This window comes from Physcomitrium patens, chromosome 5 (genome assembly GCF_059467195.1).
Source record: "Physcomitrium patens ecotype Gransden chromosome 5, ASM5946719v1, whole genome shotgun sequence".
Taxonomy (NCBI): Eukaryota; Viridiplantae; Streptophyta; class Bryopsida; order Funariales; family Funariaceae; genus Physcomitrium; species Physcomitrium patens.
The window spans coordinates 9,484,551-9,507,260 of NC_143414.1; the positions used below are offsets into that span (position 1 = coordinate 9,484,551).

At 35.6% G+C, this 22,710-nt stretch overlaps 1 protein-coding gene across 3 annotated transcripts; it reads right to left on the bottom strand.

The window, feature by feature from the left end:
- Positions 1–16,114: 16,114 nt before the first annotated feature.
- On the bottom strand, positions 16,115–21,788 carry LOC112281987 (uncharacterized). 3 transcript variants are annotated; one of them, XR_002969733.3, is made up of 9 exons: positions 21,629–21,788; positions 18,728–21,004; positions 18,369–18,552; positions 17,990–18,142; positions 17,729–17,854; positions 17,505–17,557; positions 17,278–17,362; positions 16,717–16,799; positions 16,115–16,551 (listed from the first exon to the last, which is right to left on the bottom strand). XR_002969733.3 is itself a non-coding variant. In XM_024519053.3 (8 exons), exons 2-8 carry the CDS (start codon positions 20,792–20,794, stop codon positions 16,508–16,510), a joined length of 2,712 nt encoding a protein of 903 aa, XP_024374821.1. In that variant the 5' UTR covers positions 20,795–21,004; positions 21,629–21,788; the 3' UTR covers positions 16,115–16,507. The 3 variants fall into 3 exon arrangements, 2 of the variants coding, with proteins under 2 accessions (XP_024374821.1, XP_024374818.1); XM_024519053.3 differs by lacking the exon at positions 16,717–16,799; XM_024519050.2 differs by lacking the exons at positions 16,115–16,551; positions 16,717–16,799 and having other exon boundaries at positions 16,864–17,362.
- Positions 21,789–22,710: the final 922 nt, after the last annotated feature.

Consider the following 22,710-nt stretch of genomic DNA (forward strand, 5'->3'; position numbering starts at 1 on the left):
CTTGGCGTACAATCCTGCATCTCTAAGTTTTTGTAATACTTGACGAACATGTATTTCATGTTCTTCGACATTCTTAGAATAGATCAGGATATCGTCTAGATAGCAGATGACAAAATTGTCTAAGAATTCACGAAATACATCATTCATGAGATGTTGAAAAGCAGTTGGTGCATTTGTGAGTCCAAAGGGCATGACATTATATTCGAAATGTCCATACCTGGTTCGAAATGCAGTCTTCTATTCATCTCCTTCTTTGATCCGTACTAGATTATATGCTCCTCTTAGATCTATTTTTGTATAGATCTTAGCTTGATTCAACTGGTCAAGGAGTCCTGATATCAAAGGTAATGGATACATGTTCTTGATTGTGATCTTGTTGAGTCCTCGATAATCAACACACATTCGTAAAGATCCATCTTTTTTCTTTACGAATAGAATTAGAGCTCCTGCTGGAAATTTTGAATGGCGTATGAAACTCTTCGCTAATTCTCGTCAATATATGTCTTGAGTTCAGCCATCTCATCTTGTGATAAACTGTAAATTGGTCCAAATGGTGGCTGAGTTCCTTCCTTAAGGTCGATTGAACAATCATATGGGTGATGCTCAGGAAGAATATCTGCATTCTTTTTCTCAAAAATGTCTTGATACTCCTGATATTGACTTGGAATGCCACTTGAAGTCTTTACGTTTTCAGAAATAGGTGCAGCATAAATAGCAAAAGTTGATCCTTCTTTTGCTGCGTGTATAAATGCTTTTGCACCTATCAGTACGGGTTTTACTATACTAGACTTATAATTTTTTACTTGGTTGGTAGAACTATTAATAACGCTCTGGGAAAAGTCAAGTTTACGTGAATTCCAATCTATTCGAGGGTTATATTTTTCTAGCCAGGATAATCCTAAAATAACTGGATTGGACGGGGATTTAATTATGTTAAAAGCTATGTAGCTATCATGACCGTCTATTGTTACTTTTATAGGATGAGTTTCATGAGTGACATCTCCAGAAGACAAGGGACGACCATCTATGACTTCTACATGTACTGGTTTAGGTTTCTGTACAAAAGGTATTTTACGACTTTTAAAAAATTGTTCATCTAAAAAACATGCTGAGGCTTCGAAATCTAATAAAGCAGAGGCTTTGTAATTCTTAGGTCCTAAATATAAGTCTATTATAAAACAAGGAGAGGGTTCTGAGGAGAGGATAGGACCTTCATTAGGAATTGTACAAGGTTCCAGCTGCATGGTCCCTATTGTAGCTGGACGAATCCATTTTCCGACATTTTATTTTCTTTGACCGTCGTACCCCTCATTTTATAGTTACGTCGTTTCTTTGGACAATGTTGAGCAGTGTGCTTAGGTTCTCCGCAATATAAACATAATCCTTCTTGATGACGACAAATCTTTTCTTGCTCAGTTACGGGTTTAAAATGTACCGCGTCAATTTGCATGTCTTCTACTTCCGAATGTACGTTTGACAAAGATGTTGATGTTGCCATTGAGTAATAACGTTGAGGTTCCCGTGAATGATTCTCGGATCGAAATTCGAAAAGTTGATTATCACATTTTATCGTAAAATCGATTGCTTGACTCAAAGTTTGAGGATCAGGTAAGTTGAGCATCAATTTCTTTACTTCGTATTGCAATCCATAAAGAAATTGACTGATAAGTGCAGCATCATCCCACTTGATGTCAATTGCAAGTTGACGAAATTATGAAGCATATACTGTTAGTGAGCAATTTCTTTGTCGCAGAATTTGGATCTTATTTGTTGCAACACGAGTTGCATCGTGTTCACCATACATAGATCAAAACTCTGCCAAAAAAGCTTCCAAATTGTCCAATATTAGATTTCGTTGTTCAAGAAAAGACGAAAACCACGATAATGCAGAACCAGAAAGTAGAGTGCCAATAAACCTGACTTGTGATCCTGGAGTTGGATAGCTTTGCGGTTGAAGTTCAATTGCCAATTGTACTTGATTGATGAACCCTCGAAACTTTGATCTCGTACCATCAAATTTCTCTGGTAAGGCAATTCTTGGTTCTCTAGTGCTTACAAGGTGTTGTACAATTGGAGAAGGAACGTGATTTGTTGTAGATGTTGAAGCAGCTCCGATCATCTCTATATCTCCACTTTCTGCTATTCTTGTTCTTTCATGTGTTGGTGAATTGAGTTGATGCATCGCAAGCATTAACTCCCTCATTTGCTCTTGCATTTGTGCCATTGCACTCTTCATTTCAACAAGCTCTGCCATAATGACACTAAGAAGAAAAATTTGTTTGATACTGCTCAAGACCAAAGAAAAGAAAGACTTGATAACAAAGAAGATACTAAGAAAAATATCAATTTAGAAGTGGGTAATCCGCAAACTTCTAATACGCTTATGTCTTGTCAAGAGAAAGGGGTAATCCATTCTTACTCAAGAAAAAATAAAGCTCTGATATTGTAAGTGTACTCTTGTCAATCTGTCAAGGATAAAGACTCGATGAGGGAAAATATACACCAAAAGGCTATCTCGATATAATAAGTCAAAATATAAACAAGTAGGTATATTAAAAGGAAACTGGAATGGCTATTGCCACAAGACAAGAAACTAAAGACCCTTGAACCTGGACTAGAAGCAAGAAAGGAGTTGACAAGAGTGAAGAAGCCTTCATTCTTGTCTCTATATATACTATCTAACTAGGGGCTATGTGGCGACGTTCTATAGGACCTCCAATATGTGTTGACTTTGTAGGACACATGCCTTGACTTACAAGGCAAGTTTTTCTACATGTGGGCCACATATTTAGCTTGATCTTCAAGCTAACAACATGTGTGGCACATGGCCAACTTGTTGACCACGTTTCTAATCCAAAAAGTCAATTAAAGACACCTATGAAGTCAAAGCAGTGTCTAGGAAGTTTTTAGGAAGCTTCTATATTAAATATTATAGAATTAACTTACTTTTATCTACTTTTACTTACTTCTACCTATTTCTATATGTAATTATTAGCTTACATGATTATGGCCGTGACAAGTAGTAGCAATGCCTATCAAAGGTCATATTTGAATTACATTCTAACTTGCTAAATTTATTATTCTAAGGCTGATTGGATTCAACAATAGATAAGTTGCAAAGAATTGAGCAACAAAAGGCCAAATGCTAAAAGATTCAAATTTGAGTTAAATAGATATAAGTAAAAGATTCTTGTTCCAAAAATTCTTTAAAACAACTAGAAAATGTTCAAATGTTGCAACAATCATAACTTTAGAAGGTAAGCAAGGACTTGTCAATATGAACTAAAGCAAATTGGAGAAGCTTTATTTATAGTTTTATTTTGATTTATACACTCTAGCTTCTCCTTTCACTAAGTAAGAAAGAGACATAGACCACATATTAAATAGCATCACTAATCAATTGATATCTCAGATAAAAGCAATATTAAAGGCCATAATGTGGATGAATGAACTATACATAGATCTAAAGAAGATGGTGTTGAAAAAGCTCCAAAGTTGATGTGATAATTATAGAATTTTATAAAGTCTTTTAGAATATCATCAAAGCCAATTATCTAGAAATGATTATAGAAGCTCTTAGAATTAATTGCTTTCCAGTAGATATTATGTATAGCATTATCTTCTTATTATTTAAAGATGAAGCTTGAATGCAATTAATAATTGATGGCCTATCATTCTTCTCAATGTAAGATATAAACTATATGCAAAGGCTTTGTAAATCTTGCTACAAATAATATTCATGGACGTTTTATCTTTTGACCAATCATAATTTCTACCTATGTGCTTTATTTTATACAACATTATTCTTATACATGAGATAATAGAATTGGAAGAATACTTGAAGCAATCTTTGATCTTCTTTAAGCTGAACTTCTCCAAAGCTTATGATAAGTTTAATTGATCTTAATTCTTTGAAGCTATGCTAAAATTTGGATTTCTATGCAAATTTGTATCAATGATAAAACTATGTTCTTTGGTACAATTGCAAGTATTAAAGTTAATAGCTTCCAATCACCTTCCTTTGATATTACTAAAAAGATGCATCAAGGATGCTTTCTAGTATTATATCTTTTTTTTATTTTTTCATTATTACAAAAGTACTTAATTATATGATAAAAGTAGAAAGAAATTTGAAACTAATAAAAAGTGTAGTCTTTTCAGTCAAAGATAAGTAACAAGTTATTGCACAATTTATAAATAATACCTTTTTTATGATAAAAGAAAAAAAAGACTATTGCATGAGTTGTTTCAAGTATTAAATATATTTTCCTTGAGCTCTAGCTTAATACTAAATCAGAAGTAAGTCTTGTGGATATTAGTAAGCAAAGGATCTAAGAACAACATGGATGAATTTGCTAGAGATAATATATTTGGATGATGGAGGCATCATTAAGTTATTAAGCATGTCATTTGGACTGAATATATCTTCTTTGACTATGGATGAATTCCTAAAAGCTTAGATTGATAAGAAGCTATAATATTAGAGTATAATAAAGATAAATTCTATGAAAAAATTTGTGATGTCAAATAAGATTTTACTTTCTTCTACTTTCTTTTTTATTGCAATTTGGAGAGATACAAAAAGAAGCATGTAAATGGCATGATTGTAGGTACAAAGCTACATGTGATTTGAAAATTTACAATAAGTTTGCACAAAGGTGTCATAGTTACAATGCAACCACCTTAGAAAGGATGTTGGTATTAATATGATCAATCCTATAGATACTTTAGTATCAGTGATGGCTAAGTAGATCCTTAAGGCTTATGAATTTGAAATGTCTAATTTGTACATACTACTAAGATCATAGCTTAGTAATTTCCAACCTTACTCATAAGGCAAATAGACTCCTAGTTTAGAATACTTCATCCTTCTATAATTCTAAGCAAAAAAAATTTCAAAAGCGTTATCACAAATTGACTTCTTATGGCAAATGTAGATGAAGGATCTATACCATGTATAATCTCAAGTAGCCACAGAACTAGAAGAAGAATTTCAATAGTGGTATCAAGGACAAGAACATAATAAAGACAAATAAACAAGTCAGACTTCTTTCAAAGAAAGATGAAAAAATAGAAATAATTTGATATGTATATTAAAAAAGAAACTAGAATGGCTATTATTAAAATACAAGAAAATTAGAGACCCTTGAAACTAGACTCGAAGTAAGAATGGAGTTGACAAGAGTAAAGAAGGCTTCATTCTTGTCTCTATATATACTATCTAACTAGGGGCTACATGGCAACGTTCTATAGGACCTCCAATATGTGTTGACTTTGTAGGACACATGCCTTGACTTACAAGGTAAGTTTTTTCTACATGTGGGTCACATAGTTAGCTTGGTCTTCAAGCTAACAACATGTGTGGCACATGGCCAACTTATTGACCACATCTCTAATCTAAAAAGTCAATTAAAGATACCTATAAAGTCAAAGTACCATCTATAAAGCTTCTAGGAAGCTTCCAAGAAGCTCTCATATCATATACTATAGAATTAACTTACTTTTACCTACTTTTACTTACTTCTACTTATTTATATATGTAATTATTGGCTTATATGTGTATGTCCATGACATTACCCCCCTTCTAGGGATGAGTTCCACGAGGAGTGGTAATCATATGTTGAAGAAATCTATGATGCGATAAATTATATTCGCCACATACTCTGATCTTTGTTCTCTTCGAAGATGATTGATAGGGCCTTTCAATCATCGATAGTATCCCATACTAGGGCGGAAAGACCACCCACTTATTTGATCATTGTTGATGCCTTTACAACTTCCTTCGAATAAAAAATTTGGAACACCATTTAGAGTTGTTCTTATCTCTAGTAAAATCACCAAACATCGAGAGTCCCTTCCAAGGTCATGATACCAAATGTGTTGTCGTGTTGTAACACGACTATATGGTAAAAATACAAAAGAAGAAGATTTTTATTAATATTTAGACATCTTGAATGTTAGTAGTAGCAACCAATTCCAGTGCCAATATTCAGGGGCCAGTTACTATCACCCCATCGCAGTCAATTGAGGCATATTTACCAGTAATGAAATGCTTTGTTTAATTCCAATAACATGAGTCAGTAGAAGGGAAAAGGACTAATTCAACGTTGAGTGAGCTTGATGTGAAGGGCCAATCTGACCCAATTACGGAGACATCCAACCTAGATCCTATTACGGTCTCTTATCTAGTATGAGACCTAATTCGATTGACAATCCAATGAGGTCCTAATATAGAGACTTCGGTTCCGTTGTAAGCTGTTCCGTCGGCTGGACCAATTTGGGAAGTTCAAGGTGGGAGGATATTAGACCACATGGGAGAATAAGTTGTTTTGTCAGTTGGACCAATTCAGGAGGTCCAAGGCGAGAGGATTGGACCGCATGGAGGAAAAAAGCTCCGTCGACTGGATCAATTCAAAAAGCCTGAGACAGATGGATGGAGGGATTTTGGAGAGAAGATCGGAGAGCCAAATTCGGGGGCAGACTTATGGAAGAATTTTAGAGAGGATTTCTTATCGTTTGGATCAAGATTGGATTTTGAAGGATTTTCAAAGCGAGTGATGTTCTCTGTGATTTTAGATCTTTGAGAAATAAAACAAGTTTACAAATTTTTGGATTTTATGTTTTTAGTAGCATTTTTATAGATAAAAATTTAGAAACTTATTGGTATGTTTGTTGTGAATGTGTACAAGAGGTTTGAGATCAATCGAATGGCTAGATCGATACATATGAAGGTTTTGTGAGCTAAGGTCTCAAGATTTAGGGTTTTGAGGACCAGTAAGATTTTCTTAGATATCTAGCAATCTACTAGTTAATTTGGGAAGATTTTTAGTTTTATCAGTAGAAGACTTGAATTCTTATATGCAAGTAAAATTTGAAAGTAATCGAATGGTGGAAAAAAGAGATATCGATGCTGAAAGTTTGGCATCAGATTGGAGAAGGAGAGGCTGACCGACATCTGAGCGGATTTTGAGGTCATCAATTAATTGGACCTTTTGTTGCAAATTTTCTTTTACCTTCTACAGCCAGGTGTCCGATGCATTTTCAAGCAAGACTTCATATAATATGACAACATTATATTTTGCCATCTATTCGAGGAAGAAGATGTCGTTCTTAAAGATCTTCATCTTGATTGTGTCATCTTAAAGGTTGAGACAATCGTAATGTCTCATCTGGTAGGTCAGCAAATAAAGGCTCTTGAGTCAAATCTGCTAGTTGTTGGTTCTCCATCTCCTGAGAGTCACAACTACAAAAAGGCTACAAACAAGGATTGAAAGTACAATGATATCTTGCCTAGATCTTGTTTCTTTTATAAAGAAGATTTTCATCTTGATTTTGATGGATGTCATCAATGAAAGCCTCCACTGCCTTTGCTGCATTTGCAAGATTCTTTATTGGCTCCCATGTGCATTCACTAATATCATATTTGTACCAATAGACAAGATATTCCAATTTATTTCGGCACCGCCTTGAATCTAACACTTCTTACATTTCAAACTCTTCATTATTGTCCACTTCTATAGGAGGAAGTGGAGCTTGTCTTCTTCTTGGTATATCTACTATCTTGTATAGTTCAAGAAGAAACATGTGGAATACTGGATGGATTTTCATTGACTCTAATAAATGTAAACGATATGCAACTGGATTGATTTGTGTAGAAATAGAAAATGGTCCAAGCCTTCGATAGTCCAACTTGTCATAAGGACGAGTGGTCTTGATATTGCGATGAAGTAATCATACCATATCACCTATGTGGAATGGTGGTTCTTCCTTTCGATAGACATCCGCATTGATCTTGTTAATGACAAAAGAGTTGTCTAATCATCTTGTTGGTAGTTAATGGTACATCTTAAATACTGCTCCAAAACTTGATTAACACGCTCCATTTGTCCATTAGTTTGAGGATGGAATGTCGAAAATAGTTTTATATCTACTTTTAGAATCTTGAAAAGAGTCCGCCAAAAACTTGATACAAATTGAGTTTCCCTATCTAATATAATATCCTTGGATAATCTATAATAGCGATAGATATTGTCAAGAAAGAACTTAGTTGTTTCTTCACTTGTGATAGATTTTGTATATGGTACAAAATGTGCCATCTTGGTAAAACAATCTACTATCACAAATATAGAGTCATAAGAACCTGAGATTGGAAGATCCGTCATGAAATCCATAGAAATAGAAGACCATGGTTGTTTTGGAATGGGTAATGGCTGAAGAAGTCCATAAGGTCAATGACGAGGAATTTTTAATCTCGAGCAAATATCACAAGATTGTACAAAATCTTTAATTGCTTTCCACATTTTTGGCCACCAAAAGTCCGTGGATATTAGTTCCAAAGTTTTATTGTATCCAAAATGTCCTGCTACTGGAAAGTCATGACGAGCTTGAAGAACACATAATCGAGCTTCACCTTCTGGAACATATAGGCGTTCCTCAAAATATGGTAGATTCTTCTTGAATTCAACCTTAGAAGTATCATGAAACTTTGAAGGATTTTCCTTAATATCACGAATAAGAGGATCAGAAGACATACTTGACTGAACTTGCTTAATAAAAGTTGAATCAACAATTAGTCTTGATTTCATTGCTCGAAGATGAAGATGCTCTAGCTTCAAGAGAATTATCCATTGTTGATTAAAAGTAGCATCTCCTTCCTTTGGTGTAAGATAAGATCGTCTAGAGAGTGCATCTTATAAACCTTCTTGTTTTCCTGGTCGATAAGTGATCTTGAATTTGAATCTTGACAAAGATAAACTCCAACTGGCTTGGCAACGATTCAAAACAAGTACTGATATAAAATATTCAAGGTTCTTGTGATCTGTATATGTTGTGACTGGACTAGAAGCACCTTCTAGATAATGGCACCATTCTTGAAATGAATCCACGATTGCAAGAAGTTCTTTGTCGTAGATCTCATAGTTGATCTCGGTTGCTGAAAATTTTCTAAAATGAAAAGCTATTGGATGAAGTTTATCATCTGTTCCCATTTGTGACAATAAGGCACCCTAAGAAAAGTCTGATGTATCTGTTTCCATAAAAAATAGCTCAAAAAAATCGACGCGATACAAGATTGGCGCAAAAACAAAGGCTGTCTTCAAAGCTTCAAATACTACTTCTGCTTCTTGATTCCATTGAAGTTTGTCTTTACAAGTCAAACGTGTAAGTCGAGCTACAACTTGAGAGAATTCTTTGATGAAGATCCGATAGTAGTTGGCAAATTCCAAAAAGCATTGGACATCTCTTACCGTTTTTGGGATCTTCCAATCCATAATAGTTTGAACTTTCTTAGGATCCACCATAAGTCCGTCATTTGAAATGATGTATCCTAAGAAGTCGACTTGAGTAGTGTGAAATACACACTTTTCTATCTTGACATAGAGTCCTGCATCTCTTAGTTTTTGTAATACTTAGCGAACATGAAGTTCATCTTCCTCTCGATTCTTAGAATAGATTAAGATGTTGTCTAGGTAATAAATAACAAAATCATCTAAAAACTCCCGAAAGAAATCATTCATTAGATGTTGAAATATTGCTGGTGCATTTGTAAGTCCAAATAGCATGATGTTGTATTCGAAATGTCCATACCTTTTCAAAACACAGTCTTCCATTCATCTCTTTCTTTGATGCGTACCAAATTGTATACTCTCCGTAGATCTATTTTTGTATAGATCTTAGCTTGATTCAACTAATCAAGAAGTCTACATATCAAAGGTAATAGGTACATATTTTTGATAGTGATTTTGTTGAGTCCTCGATAATCAACACACATTTGCAATGATCCATCTTTTTTCTTCACAAATAAAATTTGAGCTCCTACTGGAGATTTGGAATGGGGTATGAAGTTCTTAGCCAAATTTTCTTCAATATACTCCTTGAGTTCAGCCAACTCATTTTGAGATAAATTATAGATTGATCCAAATGGTGGTTGTGCTCTTTCTTGAAGGTCAATTGAGCAGTCATAGGAACAATGTTCTGAAAGAGTATTCGCATTCTTTTTCTCAAATACATCTTGAAAATCTTGATATTGGCTTAGAATGCCACTTGAAGTCTTTCCACCAGTAGAAACAGGTGTGGCATAAATGACACAAGGTGATCCTTCTTTTGCAGCATGCAAGAAAGCACTTGCACCTAAAAATATAAGTTTAATTATACTAGACTTATGACTTTCTACTTGATTAACTACATTCTTAGTTATACTTTCAAAAAAATCAAGACTACGAGAAGTCTAATCTATTTTAGAATTATATTTTTCTAGCCATGATAAACCTAAAATGATTGGATTAGAAAGAGATCTAATGTTATTACATATTATAAAGCTACTATGACCATTGGTTGCTATTTCTATAGGAAGGATTTTATGAGTAACATCTCCTGAAGACAATGGACGACCATCTATGACTTCTACATGATTAGGTTTAGTTTTCTTTATTAAAAATATGCTATATCTTTTAGCAAATTTTTCATCTAAGAAATAAGCTGAGGCTCTTGAATCTAGCAAGGCAGAGGCTTTGAGATGTTTAGGTCCTAGAATAACATTTATCATAAAACATGGAGAAGGTTCTGAGGAGAGGATAGGACCTTCACTAGGCGTTGTACAAGGTTTCAACCACACGGTGCCTATTATAGCTGGATAAATTTGTTTTCCGACATGCTATCTTCTTTGATCACCGTACTCCTTATTTTATGGTTGTGTCACTTCTTTGGGTAATGTTGAGAAGTGTGCTTAGGATCTTTACAATATAAGCACAATCCTTCTTGATAACGACGAGTCTTTTCTTGCTCAGTAAGAGGTTTGAAATGTACTGCATCAATTTACATATCTTCTACTTCCGAATGTATGTATTGAAGAGATGTTGGTGTTGCTATTGAATTATAGTTACGTTGAGGTCCACTTATACGGTTCTCAAATCAGAATTCAAAAAGGCAATTGTCGCACTTCACAGCAAAATCAATTGCTTGACTCAATGTTTAAAGATCAGGTAAGTTGAGCATTAATTTCTTTACCTCATATTGTAATCCATAGAGAAATTGGCTAATAAATGCAGCATCATCCCACTTGATATCAATTGCAAGTTGTCAAAATTGTGAAGCATACAACGTTATTGATCGATTATCTTATCGTAAAATACGGATCTTACTGGTTGCAATAGGAATTGTATCATGTTCTCTATACATGGATCAAAACTTCACCAAAAAAGCCTCTAGATTATTTAATATTGGATCTCATCATTCAAGAAAAGATGAAAACCACGATAGTGCTGAACCTGAAAGAAGCGTACCAATGAATCTAACTTGTGATCCTAGAGTTGGATAGCTTTGGAGTTGAAGTTCAATCACAAATTGTACTTGATTGATAAATCCTCTAAATTTTGATCTGGTGCCATCAAACTTCTCGGGTAGGATAATTCTTGGTTCAGTAACATTGGAAGGGCGTTCCATGATAGGAGGAGGGACATGATTTAGTGTAGATGTTGAAGCAGCTCCAATTATTTCTATATCTTCACTTCCTGCCAATCTTGTTTCTCCTTGTGGCTCCTTGTGGTGGTAAATTGAGTTGATGCATCACAAGCATTAACTCCTTCAATTACTCTTGCATTTGTGCCATTGCACTCTTTATTTTAGTAAGTTCTGCCATGATAACACTTAGAAAAGAAAAGATGTCTAATATCGCTCAAGATAAATAGAAGAGAGGACTTGAGAACAAAGAAAATACTAAAGACAATATCAGTTTAGAAGAGGATAATCCGCAACTTCTAACATGCTTATGTCTTATAAAAAAAAAGAGGTAATGCACTCTTAATCAAGATTAGACAAAGCTCTGATATTGTAGGTGCACTCTTGTCAATTTGTCAAGGACAAGAACATAATAAAGATAAATAAACAAGTGAGACTTCTTTCAAAAAAATATGACAAAATAGAAATAACTTGATATATATATTAAAAAAGGAACTGGAATGGCTATTGTCAAAATACAAGAAAATTAGAGACCCTTGAAACTAGACTGGAAGCAAAAATGGAGTTGACAAGAATAAAGAAGACTTCACTCTTGTCTCTATATATACTATCTAACTAAGAGCTACGTAGGGACGTTCTATAGGACCTTCAATATGTGTTGACTTTGTAGGATATATGCCTTGACTTACAAGACAAGTTTTTCTACGTGTGGGTCACATAGTTAGCTTGGTCTTCAAGCTAACAACATATGTGGCACATGGCCAACTCGTTGATCACGTTTCTAATCCAAAAAGTGAATTAAAGACACCTACGAAATCAAAATATTATCTATGAAGCTTCTAAGAAGCTTACATATCAAATACTATAGAATTAACTTATTTTTATCTACTTTTACTTACTTCTACCTATTTTCATATGTAATTACTGGCTTACATGAGTATGTCCATGATAGAACTACTATCATTACTTGGCTTATTTCAGTTCAATCTAATCTTTACTCATGATGCATTTCAAATAATCAATTATTACATATAATGGCTTGAATAATAAATTATTTTAAAGATTTTACTTTTAATATTATCAATAACAAATCTTTGATATTATCTTTCAACTTAAATTAAAATTAATTGATAAAGGCTTTGCTATTCTAATCCACATCTTCAACAAGGTTTTAGAATTCAAGAGCATATATGCTAGTTGACTATGATTCTTGTCATAAAGATAAGAGCTTAATCTTTGTTAATCTTTCTCAATCACTTTTTCTAAATGTGATTGTAAATACTTCTAGGAATGAATTTAAATCATAAAAAAATTGTAATAATAATCTTTTTTTATTAATGGTATAAATCAAAAGAAGTACTTTTAGATAGAAGTGTACTTATGAATCCAATTTAAATAAATCCATTGAGATATTGGAAGAAATGCAACCTTAAATAGAGCTTAACTTGTTCCAAAAATCTTTAAAATTTTGTTCTTGTTCCATCAATCTTATCGAGTATAATAATCTATATTTCCATCATAGTTGTAGAAGCAAAACTTCCTACATTTGATTATGAGATCAATCTATTTTCTTCCTTCAATTGCATAACTTCTTATCATAGATTTTGAAATTTTTTCATAAGCATAAGATCAGTATTTCCATGGTTGGTACTGGTAATACATGAAATTTCCATTCTAGGAGTATTAATAAGTTTATAAAGATTTGCAATAGTTGCAAATCTATTCTCACTTCCACCAATTGTAGCATCTATAATTTTTCCTTCCATTTCAAACAACATAACAAATTCATAAGTCAAATTAGATGAAGATAATCTACAACTTTTAATATCAAATGAAAATTTCTACAAAGATAAATAATCTTCTTTCTTTAAATAAAAAATAATAATAATATAAAATTAAATAATTTATTTAAAAATAGATAATTCTCAACTTTCAAAATATAACAATAGAAGTAGAGTAATCCATTCTTTTTTAAAACAAGACAAGAATAATAAATTAGCATTCTTATCAAACTAATAAGGATATAAATATCGAAGAAAAAAATCCTCAATATACTTAAGTATTATTCAAAAGAACTATAAAGTCACTCAAAGATGATATAGTATTAAACTATAATAGCTATTGCCAAAGAAAAGAAGTCTAGAAAGTCTTGAAATAAGATTAAGGACTAAAAAAGCATTGACAAGAGGGAAAAGGCTTCACTCTTGCCTCCATATATATTCTTAACTAGGAGCTACTTGGCCACGTTCTATAAGACCTCTAATATGTGTTGACTTTGTAGGACACATGCCTTGACTTACAAGGCAAGTTTTTCTATGTGTGGGCCACATAATTAGCTTGGTCTTCAAGCTAACAACATGTGTGGCACATAGCCAACTTGTTGACCACGTTTTTAATCCAAAAAGTTAATTAAAGTCACCTATAAAATCAAAGCAGTATCTATAAAGCTTCTAGAAAGCTTCCATATCAAATACTATAGAATTAACTTACTTTTACCTACTTTTATTTATTTCTATCTATTTACATATGTAATTATTGGCTTACATGTGTATGTCCATGACAGGTGGTCTATGTCTTTTTTGCTCATTAGGACAGGTTTTTCAAAATTCTATACCTCTAAACTTCATAAGATTCATTTCCAATGTATAAAAAATGCAATGAGAGATGGTTATTTTTTCTTGACCTAGGAAGAAATGACTTAGTTTGCCTTAAAAATGAAGAAATTAGTCCTTAGATTGCTAATTTCTACATCCTCACAAATTATTAGCAGTTGTTGCTTTTGAGTATATTTTTTCCAACAATAAAGGATGAATGCATTGGCTACTTTAGAATAACCAATGATATTCTATTAGTTGTAGTATGGGAGGTTCAAAATGGCATTTAATATAATTAAGAAAAAATTATATATGAGATTTGCTTACTTCTAACAATCCCTTAATATTTGATATTTTTTATATTTTTCTACTTATAATTAGTATTAAATTTAGAAGATACTATAGTACATTGATTCTAACATTGTGTTTGGATGGTTCAAATTTTTGTGGAGACCAAAGAAGAGGCCCCTATTATTATTCAATAGGCAGATTAGCACCTTTGCAAAGGATCCCAAGAAGTTCCAATGGTCCTTCTCAAAAGGTCTTTTGTTGCCCCTCGACTATTCTACAAAATTAGGACAAGAACTATTGTAGAAAAAGCATATCATTTCCAACTCGGTTGTAAGAATGTGGTTGAAAATATTTTCCAATGACTATATACTCTAATAGAAAATGGTGTAGGTGGAGAACCAAATCAACAAAGAATCTAATCTCTTATAGTTACTATAATATTATTCAATTTTGGTCAATGCATGGAAAGACCAAATTAACCATATTATTACCTTTAATTGTCCCATCTACCTATGAAGACCATACAAATTGGTACTATATCAATTCTACGAATATTCTTTAATTTGACTTCTATAGCAATGGTACATTCATACACTAAATATGTTAATCCTTAGCTTGAGCACTTCTGGCCCATAGTAGCCTCTCTCTTGGTGCCAAGGAATTTTTTAGAAATAATTTTTCATAAATTCAATCAATTTAGTCTTATTTGGATACAAATCAAAACAATAAATCTTTTGACAGTATAAAATGAACAAAAAAATGTTATATTTTATGCCATCAAGTAGAATCCAAGTAACCTATTGCAATGTATGTGGCTTGGAATTATCAACTATGGTAGGGTGGAATGGTCAATTGTTTGTAAAACTCAAAAATCTAGAGTAGTGCTTAGTCCCAAGCTGATGCAACATTTTGAAAAATGGTTTTCTTCTCAAGGCTCTTTTTCTTAAATGATAAATAGAAAATTACAATGGATACTTTCAAACCCGATTGAGGGATTTACTTTCAAACGATTGCACTAGGTGTCCAACCTCTTGACAAATATCAATAATCTTGTGTTGACCTCAAGTTGCCTTGAGTCAATTTGGTTTAGAGTGGTAGTTGTTGTCTTAATCCATCTAGTGTAGAATTGTAGTTGTGGTCCATTGTTGATTCACTCTTTTTGCAGTTGTAACTTTGGCTCTTTATGGTAATGTTCTCTTTGTATGTTTTTAATTAAAAATAAATTCTAACAAATTACCAAATGTTTATAGTGCTATCTGCAATCGATTATCATAACATCTATTTGTTTTAAAATAGTTCTCCAAACATTAAACATGACTCAATTCCCTAATAAATTTGATCCACATAGTCAAACCATTATCAATCACTTGCAACTCAGAGTATTAACCAAACCATTACTTCTTAATGACTTATCATCCATCAATACAAAAATCATGCTGTTAGTCAACTATGCTAATAATACTTGCACCATCCTTCATTTTCTTTGGCTCACTTTCATGTTCTGCTGATCCATTAGTAACCTATTTTCATGTCAGATGCGTATTGCTTGTTCATACAATTGCAAATGTAGGTGAAACGGACTTGAGATACATAAACTACGAAGTTATCAACAATTGGAAGAAAGCAGAGAACGCGATGTGCTATGACAACCAAGACTTAGAACAAAATCTAAGCCCACACGTTCTATCCTACTGGTCAAAACAAAGCGATTGTCCCGTCAGATTTTATGATAATCAGCTGTAGATAGCTCTATGCACATTCAGTAAAAATGCCGATTGTCTGCAAAATATTGGGCTAAAAGCCTGTTTTCGGTACCATTGATGGATCAACAATTCAGGGAAAGCTGGAGGTCTCTAAGCATAGCTTATTAGATACTTGGAAGGGTACCACCAATGTCTATACATAACGAGATATCCGTAAAGGCCTACCCTCTGGCCATCGGAGGTAGCCAAGCCATGAAATTGAGCAGACTCCACAGCCCACTTAAGTAATTCTTCTTGTCATTTGCTTACTACAAAATCCTGATTTTCTAGATTTGTTACCAACCATCATCAGAAGAAACAACAGGAAAAGAAAAATGGTGAAATCATCACAGTTGATTGTAAATGTTTTTGACACATAATCACGAAACGACACACAACATATAATCTGCACTCCAAGATCCAACATCAATACGGGTCGCCTTGATATTCTATGAACTTCCAATAGACAGCTGCATAGAAATCATCAAAACAAAATTATCAACCTGATACACATCACCCGTTAGCAGCTTAACATGTACCCGACTTGGTTCAACATTTGCAGCGGATTGATCAAACCCTTTAGGTGTAAAAGTAGTAATAATCCTTCAATAAAAGGAAATTTTAGGGAAGTTTACCTAGAAGAATTAGACCTTTGAGGTTTAGCAATGTGTGATTTGTATGCCACTTTTGTACAGGTAAATATCGTGGGGAGATCAGTCTGCCACTCGGGAAACGAGAGAAACATAACCACTAATGTGCTGGAACACGAAATACTTACGATCTTGATGAGCAACATCATTATCGGTTGACGACGAATATATTATTCAACCATCAGTCGACGGAAAATAGATTGAAATACGAACCTAGCTAAAATTTTAGAATGAGCAAAACTTAATCCTGAACATGGTCCCACTAGTCCTTAAAATCTACATCTGCACAAACGAATGCCCCAAGAGAAACTGCTCGGGCAGCAACAAAACTATTCATAACATATGATTGATGAGAAAATTGCTCCATGAAGAATGGATGATGTGCCTACTCGAACCTTTATGATATTTCCCTAAAAATGGGAGACATAATTACCGAAATATTTACAGGCTCTAATGTTGATCTCTAATTTTTCGACTCTCCAACAATTTTCAATCTCAGGTCATGTTGGTGAAGACCTGACGATTCAGTCTCGCTATAATACTCACCTTGTAGATTACAACCTTCTGGACAAAATTTGTTACTGCACTTTCCTCCGAACATCGACGGCAACGAGGTCAACTCGAAATGTTCCTGCAATGCATAAAGTTAAGTGAGATATGTGAGTGATGAGCTGGTATCTCCTCCCAAGCTGAATAGCTAAGTAGTTCAGAACATCATTTGGAGAAATTGAAAAACTGTCTGATGGTTATATTGCTGAGAAATGACTTTTTACCTCTAGAGCATGTTTGTAATTCCGATTGAGGAACAGAATTCGATCCTTGTTTTCTGTAGATGAGAAACTCAAACAAAATGCATCAGTCATCGTTCTAACACATCAATTTGGGTAAAATCTTAAAAAGACTACCTTAGAAGCAATGCGCATTCTCTTAAACTGCAGATGATAGATATGGATGTTACTCCAAATGAATGCATACTATTTCTATGAAGTACACTTACCGAAAAATCCTTTCTCGATCATAGCACTGTTGTTGTAGCCGGGGCGCAGCAAAACTCTTTTAATGCCGCCTATCACCAGCGACAGCATCATTGGCGCATTGACCAAAAGCATTGAACCCCCACGGCCTGCAAGGAGTTTTAAGAGAGCTTTATGTACGCCAACAACGTTGCCAAGTATGATAACAATGTTAAACATCCGATCATACGTTCTAAAATGGCAATGAAGGAAAAGTTCTGTGGTAAAAAGCGGACTTTATGCACCTGCATAGTCTCGATTCATGATCATTCCAACATGGGACAGAACCTCCAATGGTGGAATTCTCATTAGTCCAATTCCCCACAAATCCATGATGATGTTTATTTGCTTAGCTGAAGCTTTGAAAAAATTCAATTCAGCGTACTCCAAATGAGAAACTGCACACAATACATTTTTTCTTATTAAGAATCCCTACAATTGTTCTGTAATTTCCGAAATAATAATTGAAGTGAAATGTCACCTTAAAATAATCCTCCATTTCTTCGTAGATAACCAGCATACAAATTTTGAATGAAAATATTCTTGTTGTTGTGTTCATTCTTTACATAAGCGACGAACTACTTTGATCGACGTGGCGATATCAGGAAAAGGTAAGGAATTTACTAATGACTGAGCTAATTGTTTGAAGCTCTTTCGGAGGCAATTTCTGTATAGCCTTTCCTAAAAGTATGTGTAGCGTCGGGTTGCCTCGACGACAATGACCGTGCCAGAAAACCAGCTCTCGCCAACGCAAAGAATTCAATTCATCTATACTCAGATACTTTTGATCTCCATGTTCATGTCGCCGCTGAGCCACACACGTAGGAGTTATCAGGAAAGATGCGCCTGAATAAATGAACAGCTACCTCGAATGTATCCTTAAGATCCCCAACCTCCTTGATACAGAGGTAGGTAGTAGACCAAGTATTGTAGAAGGCATTCAGATTGAATGAAATAAGATGCAGTAAAGAGGGTCAACATACCTCACGAAGAGAAATGCAAGTAGGGTGATCGGAGAAATGATGACAATCACTTGAAGGGTCAGAAAGAATCATCGCTGCACCACACTCCGCCGTCGTGGACAAAGAATGAGGCTGACATTTTGAAACACTGTCTTCACTGTTTATAGTCTGAAACGATTCTTCTCTATTTAGAATTACCACTGATTGATCGTCCAGACAGTCAGACCCCTGATGGCAGTGACCTGCATTCGGTTCTTGGGCAAGGACATGTTCATCTACGTCAATAGTCGATGCATCCGAATGAGCACTTCTCCAATTCTCCGACTTGTCTGAATTCGTATCCAACTCATAGACCTGCTGATACCCTAGATTTTCCAAGTCAGGTAAACTCATGGAGGTCTCAAAGAAACATTCCGATTCCACATCTGATGGACAGGCAGAAGACTTGAAGCTATGAAGGTAAGTTTTATGTTTTCCCAACAAAATGGATCTCAGTAGAGCTGAGTTTTCAGTTTCTTCCGGATGTCCTTCAATAGAGTTTGAAGAATCTGTTAGTGTATTCTGGCATCCAGGATTCGTTACCACTACCATTGGATTGCTTAGTTCTCCCCGCAAATTTGTATCTTCTGAATCTGCCTTCTGGTCGATTACGTCTTCAGTCTCAATAGTAACGAAGCCCTTTTCTACTTCAAAATCTGTCTTCAATTCTAATGAGGGTGCCGGAGCTCGAAGCTGGGCGTGTAACAATTTATCAAAACAATCCTTTGGCATCGAAAGAGCCGCATGAATAAGTTCTGCCAAGTGCACGATGTCTTCTCGGCTAGTCAGAACGGCTGACTTGTCTCTCACGTCGCGTCCTTTCTGAGCAAGATCTATCAAATGACCAATTCCCTCCTTCCAGTTCAAGGGTAGTTTATCATCTATCACAGCTTGATCTAAAGCTCCGCATGAATTGAGGCAGCAGGTTCCGCAAGGCCTTGAAAAACCAGAAGGTTCAATGTTAGAACCGCCCTGATTACAAGACGACGCGCAGCTACAACACCCTCGACCTCTTTGAAAACGACCCTGAAGCATTGTGAGGTCTACATCAGCTAAGCGCCCTGAATCTATCATATTGCGAAGCTCAAATATCAGAAGCAGCAGGTTTGCAGCAACAACGGAATTCGAAAGGGAACCGCAGAAGCGAATTGAAACTGTTGTAATGAGCTTCCCAGGCAGGTGCCACCAATTTTTCCTCTCCATAATTTTCTTGTGCGTTGGGCGACTACTACGCCTGAAACATGGTAAGGTGAATAGATGAGGAAGGAGAAGCCAAGGGAATCTGAAGAACATTATTCTTAGGACAACTGCACCCGCTAGACTGCCTAACAAAGTTCGCCGCCACCAACCACTTGGTTGTCGCTGCTGCATGTCATTCCGTCGCTCCCATGCCCTCGGTTCCCCAGTCTCGTCACCTTCGAGAAGGAGAAAAGAGGAGAAATCGACACCATTGGCCGCTAAATTTGGATTTAGTGAAGAGATCCCCAGACAGATTTGTTTTTGCAATTGGTTATGGCGACCTGGCCACTCCAAGGAATGATTCAAAGTAGGTCCTCTCGAAACCTTACATGAGAATGACGAACCTAACTCGCTTTCCATAGTGCCTTTGGCGCTGTCATTCCGCTTCAATTGCTTTTTACATTCATTATGTAATGTAGATAACACAGCACGTGCACGCCCTTGAATATCAGGCTTAGCTAAGACGTTGTGAAGACTTTTTGTTCCTAAGCAATTTGGAACCTGCTGCAAAGTAGAAAGGAAGGCAATGACGTTGTTTACATCCTTTAGATCTAATCGCGCCTCTTCTTGCGCTACCACATTTGCACTCTGTTCCCTGATGATCACTATCCTCTTATGCTTCCCCACAGCCAAATTTGAGGATACTGCAGAATTTTTACCCCTGCCGAGGGACAAGTTCCAAGTAAGTTTCCATGGCTTGTTCGTGCCCTGGGCTCCACACTCTTCATCCACGCCCAGAGACTTCTTCAGAGATTCACGATTACTCCTATCATGACAGTGCGAATGATTCCGGCTGCGGCCCCGATGCATGGTGCTATCGAACAACAGGAATTTCAAAGCATCCCGCTACCATCAGAAAACCACCGAATCATTTCGCTCTCTGGAAAAATCTCTGTAAACACAAGCACCCGCTGTGAATACCATAAAAAATGCAAGGCTTAAATAACCATTCTCCACGCCGATCCATCAGCTTCGGGAGCTTCACTTCGCATTGCACCGATCGAAGTATTCCACGATCATCTGTACAGTAGGAACACAATCCAGCATTGAAAAATTCAACACATCACGTGGTGCTTACAACACAAAAATTTCGATGCCCATGCGCGCGCGCATGCACACAAGCATAGTACGGGCGACAACATCAGCACTACTCTCGGCAACGCTCATACCAAGTCGCATCACGTGCCTCAAAAGTCACTGTCCAATCTCCCAAGAACCAAAATATCGCAGATCAAAAGCTGTATTGCGCTATTCCCCTCTGGACACATTCCTAAACCACTGCTAACAGAGAAAACGGAGCGAACAAAAATGCTCGCACTGATTATCACCCCTCTTACGCACGCAATTAGACCGCAACGCGAAGTTATAAACTAAAAAAACATCCACACAAACACACAAATAAAAAAAGAAAAGGAGACACCTCGGAGGAATGAAATCACATCACCGGGGTATCAAGCAAAAAAACCCGAGAACTCACGCGATCGCTCCAACAAACTACCGTGTGCTCAGTCTCACTAACTCGAATAACGAAACTCCTCGACCCCGCCACAAGCCGCTCAATAAAGTCTCTAAATAAACATCGAACTCACAGGAGAAAAAAAAAAAAAAAAAAAAAAAAAACACAAACACAAACCATAGACACACCGTAGAAAAAGGAGGCGGAAGTGGCAGATGGCAGGCATCGAGGCCAGAGCCCCTTCCTTGGAGCGCCAGTGCCTCTTCCCCTGGCTCATCACCAGCATCACTGCAGCAACACCAGCACAAGCACCACAAGCTCACAAAAGCACAAGCAGCACCTGTCCCGATCACCCCGCCCCGCCCCGGTCATGACGGTGATGGGTTGCCACGGGCGAAGGTATCTATGCGAGGAATGATACCCCACGGGCACTTTCCAGGCACATTCTCGGCATGTCCCCATGCAAAGCGGGAAGCCCTGCCGCCGCCCGTTGTTGTTCACCCGCGCCCGTGCCGTAACAAACGCGAAGTGCCGCGGACTAGGACGCGCGCGTCCTTTGCAGTGCCGCGTGGTCCCGGCACGGGTCGGGACGGGTCGCCCGGGGTGGCTAGAGGCTTGAGCACTCTTTATTCCACCTCATGAATATTGATTCTGATACTTAATCAAAGTTGCTTCTTCCTTTAAGAAATAATTTTAATGAATTTTTTTAAATAAACTGTTCAGTTGTATTTTCTGGGATTCTTTTTCTGGGATTATTTTTCTAAGTTTTCTGAAAATCTATTATCAAAATGTCTGTTTTTTTGAAAAATAAATTAGATAATGAGTGACTGTTTCTTTGAAAAATAAATTAAAAATAAATTAAAACCAAATACATCATGAATAATTTATATATATTTTCAGATTTTACCGATGTCTGACATAAGAACCCAACATTTCGAATATGTATATTAACATCAGCATTAATTTTTTGTATCTTAGTTGCAAGAAGAGAATCACTTTTTAAAGAAAGAAAATCTATACAAGTTGTTTCAAGAGAATAATCTCTTCTTATTTTCTGCTAAATTTTTTTGAACAGTTGATAGCCATGTTTTAAAATAAAATACTTTGACATGAAAAAAATTGTCACAAAAGATAATGTACAATACTATTATTGATTATGTACTCTATACAAAAGAATTTCTGATTAAAAATAATAATAATCTGAATATTTGACACTTTGAATTGAAAGTGTCTTTTTGAATATATATAAAATAAATAATTAAAAATATTT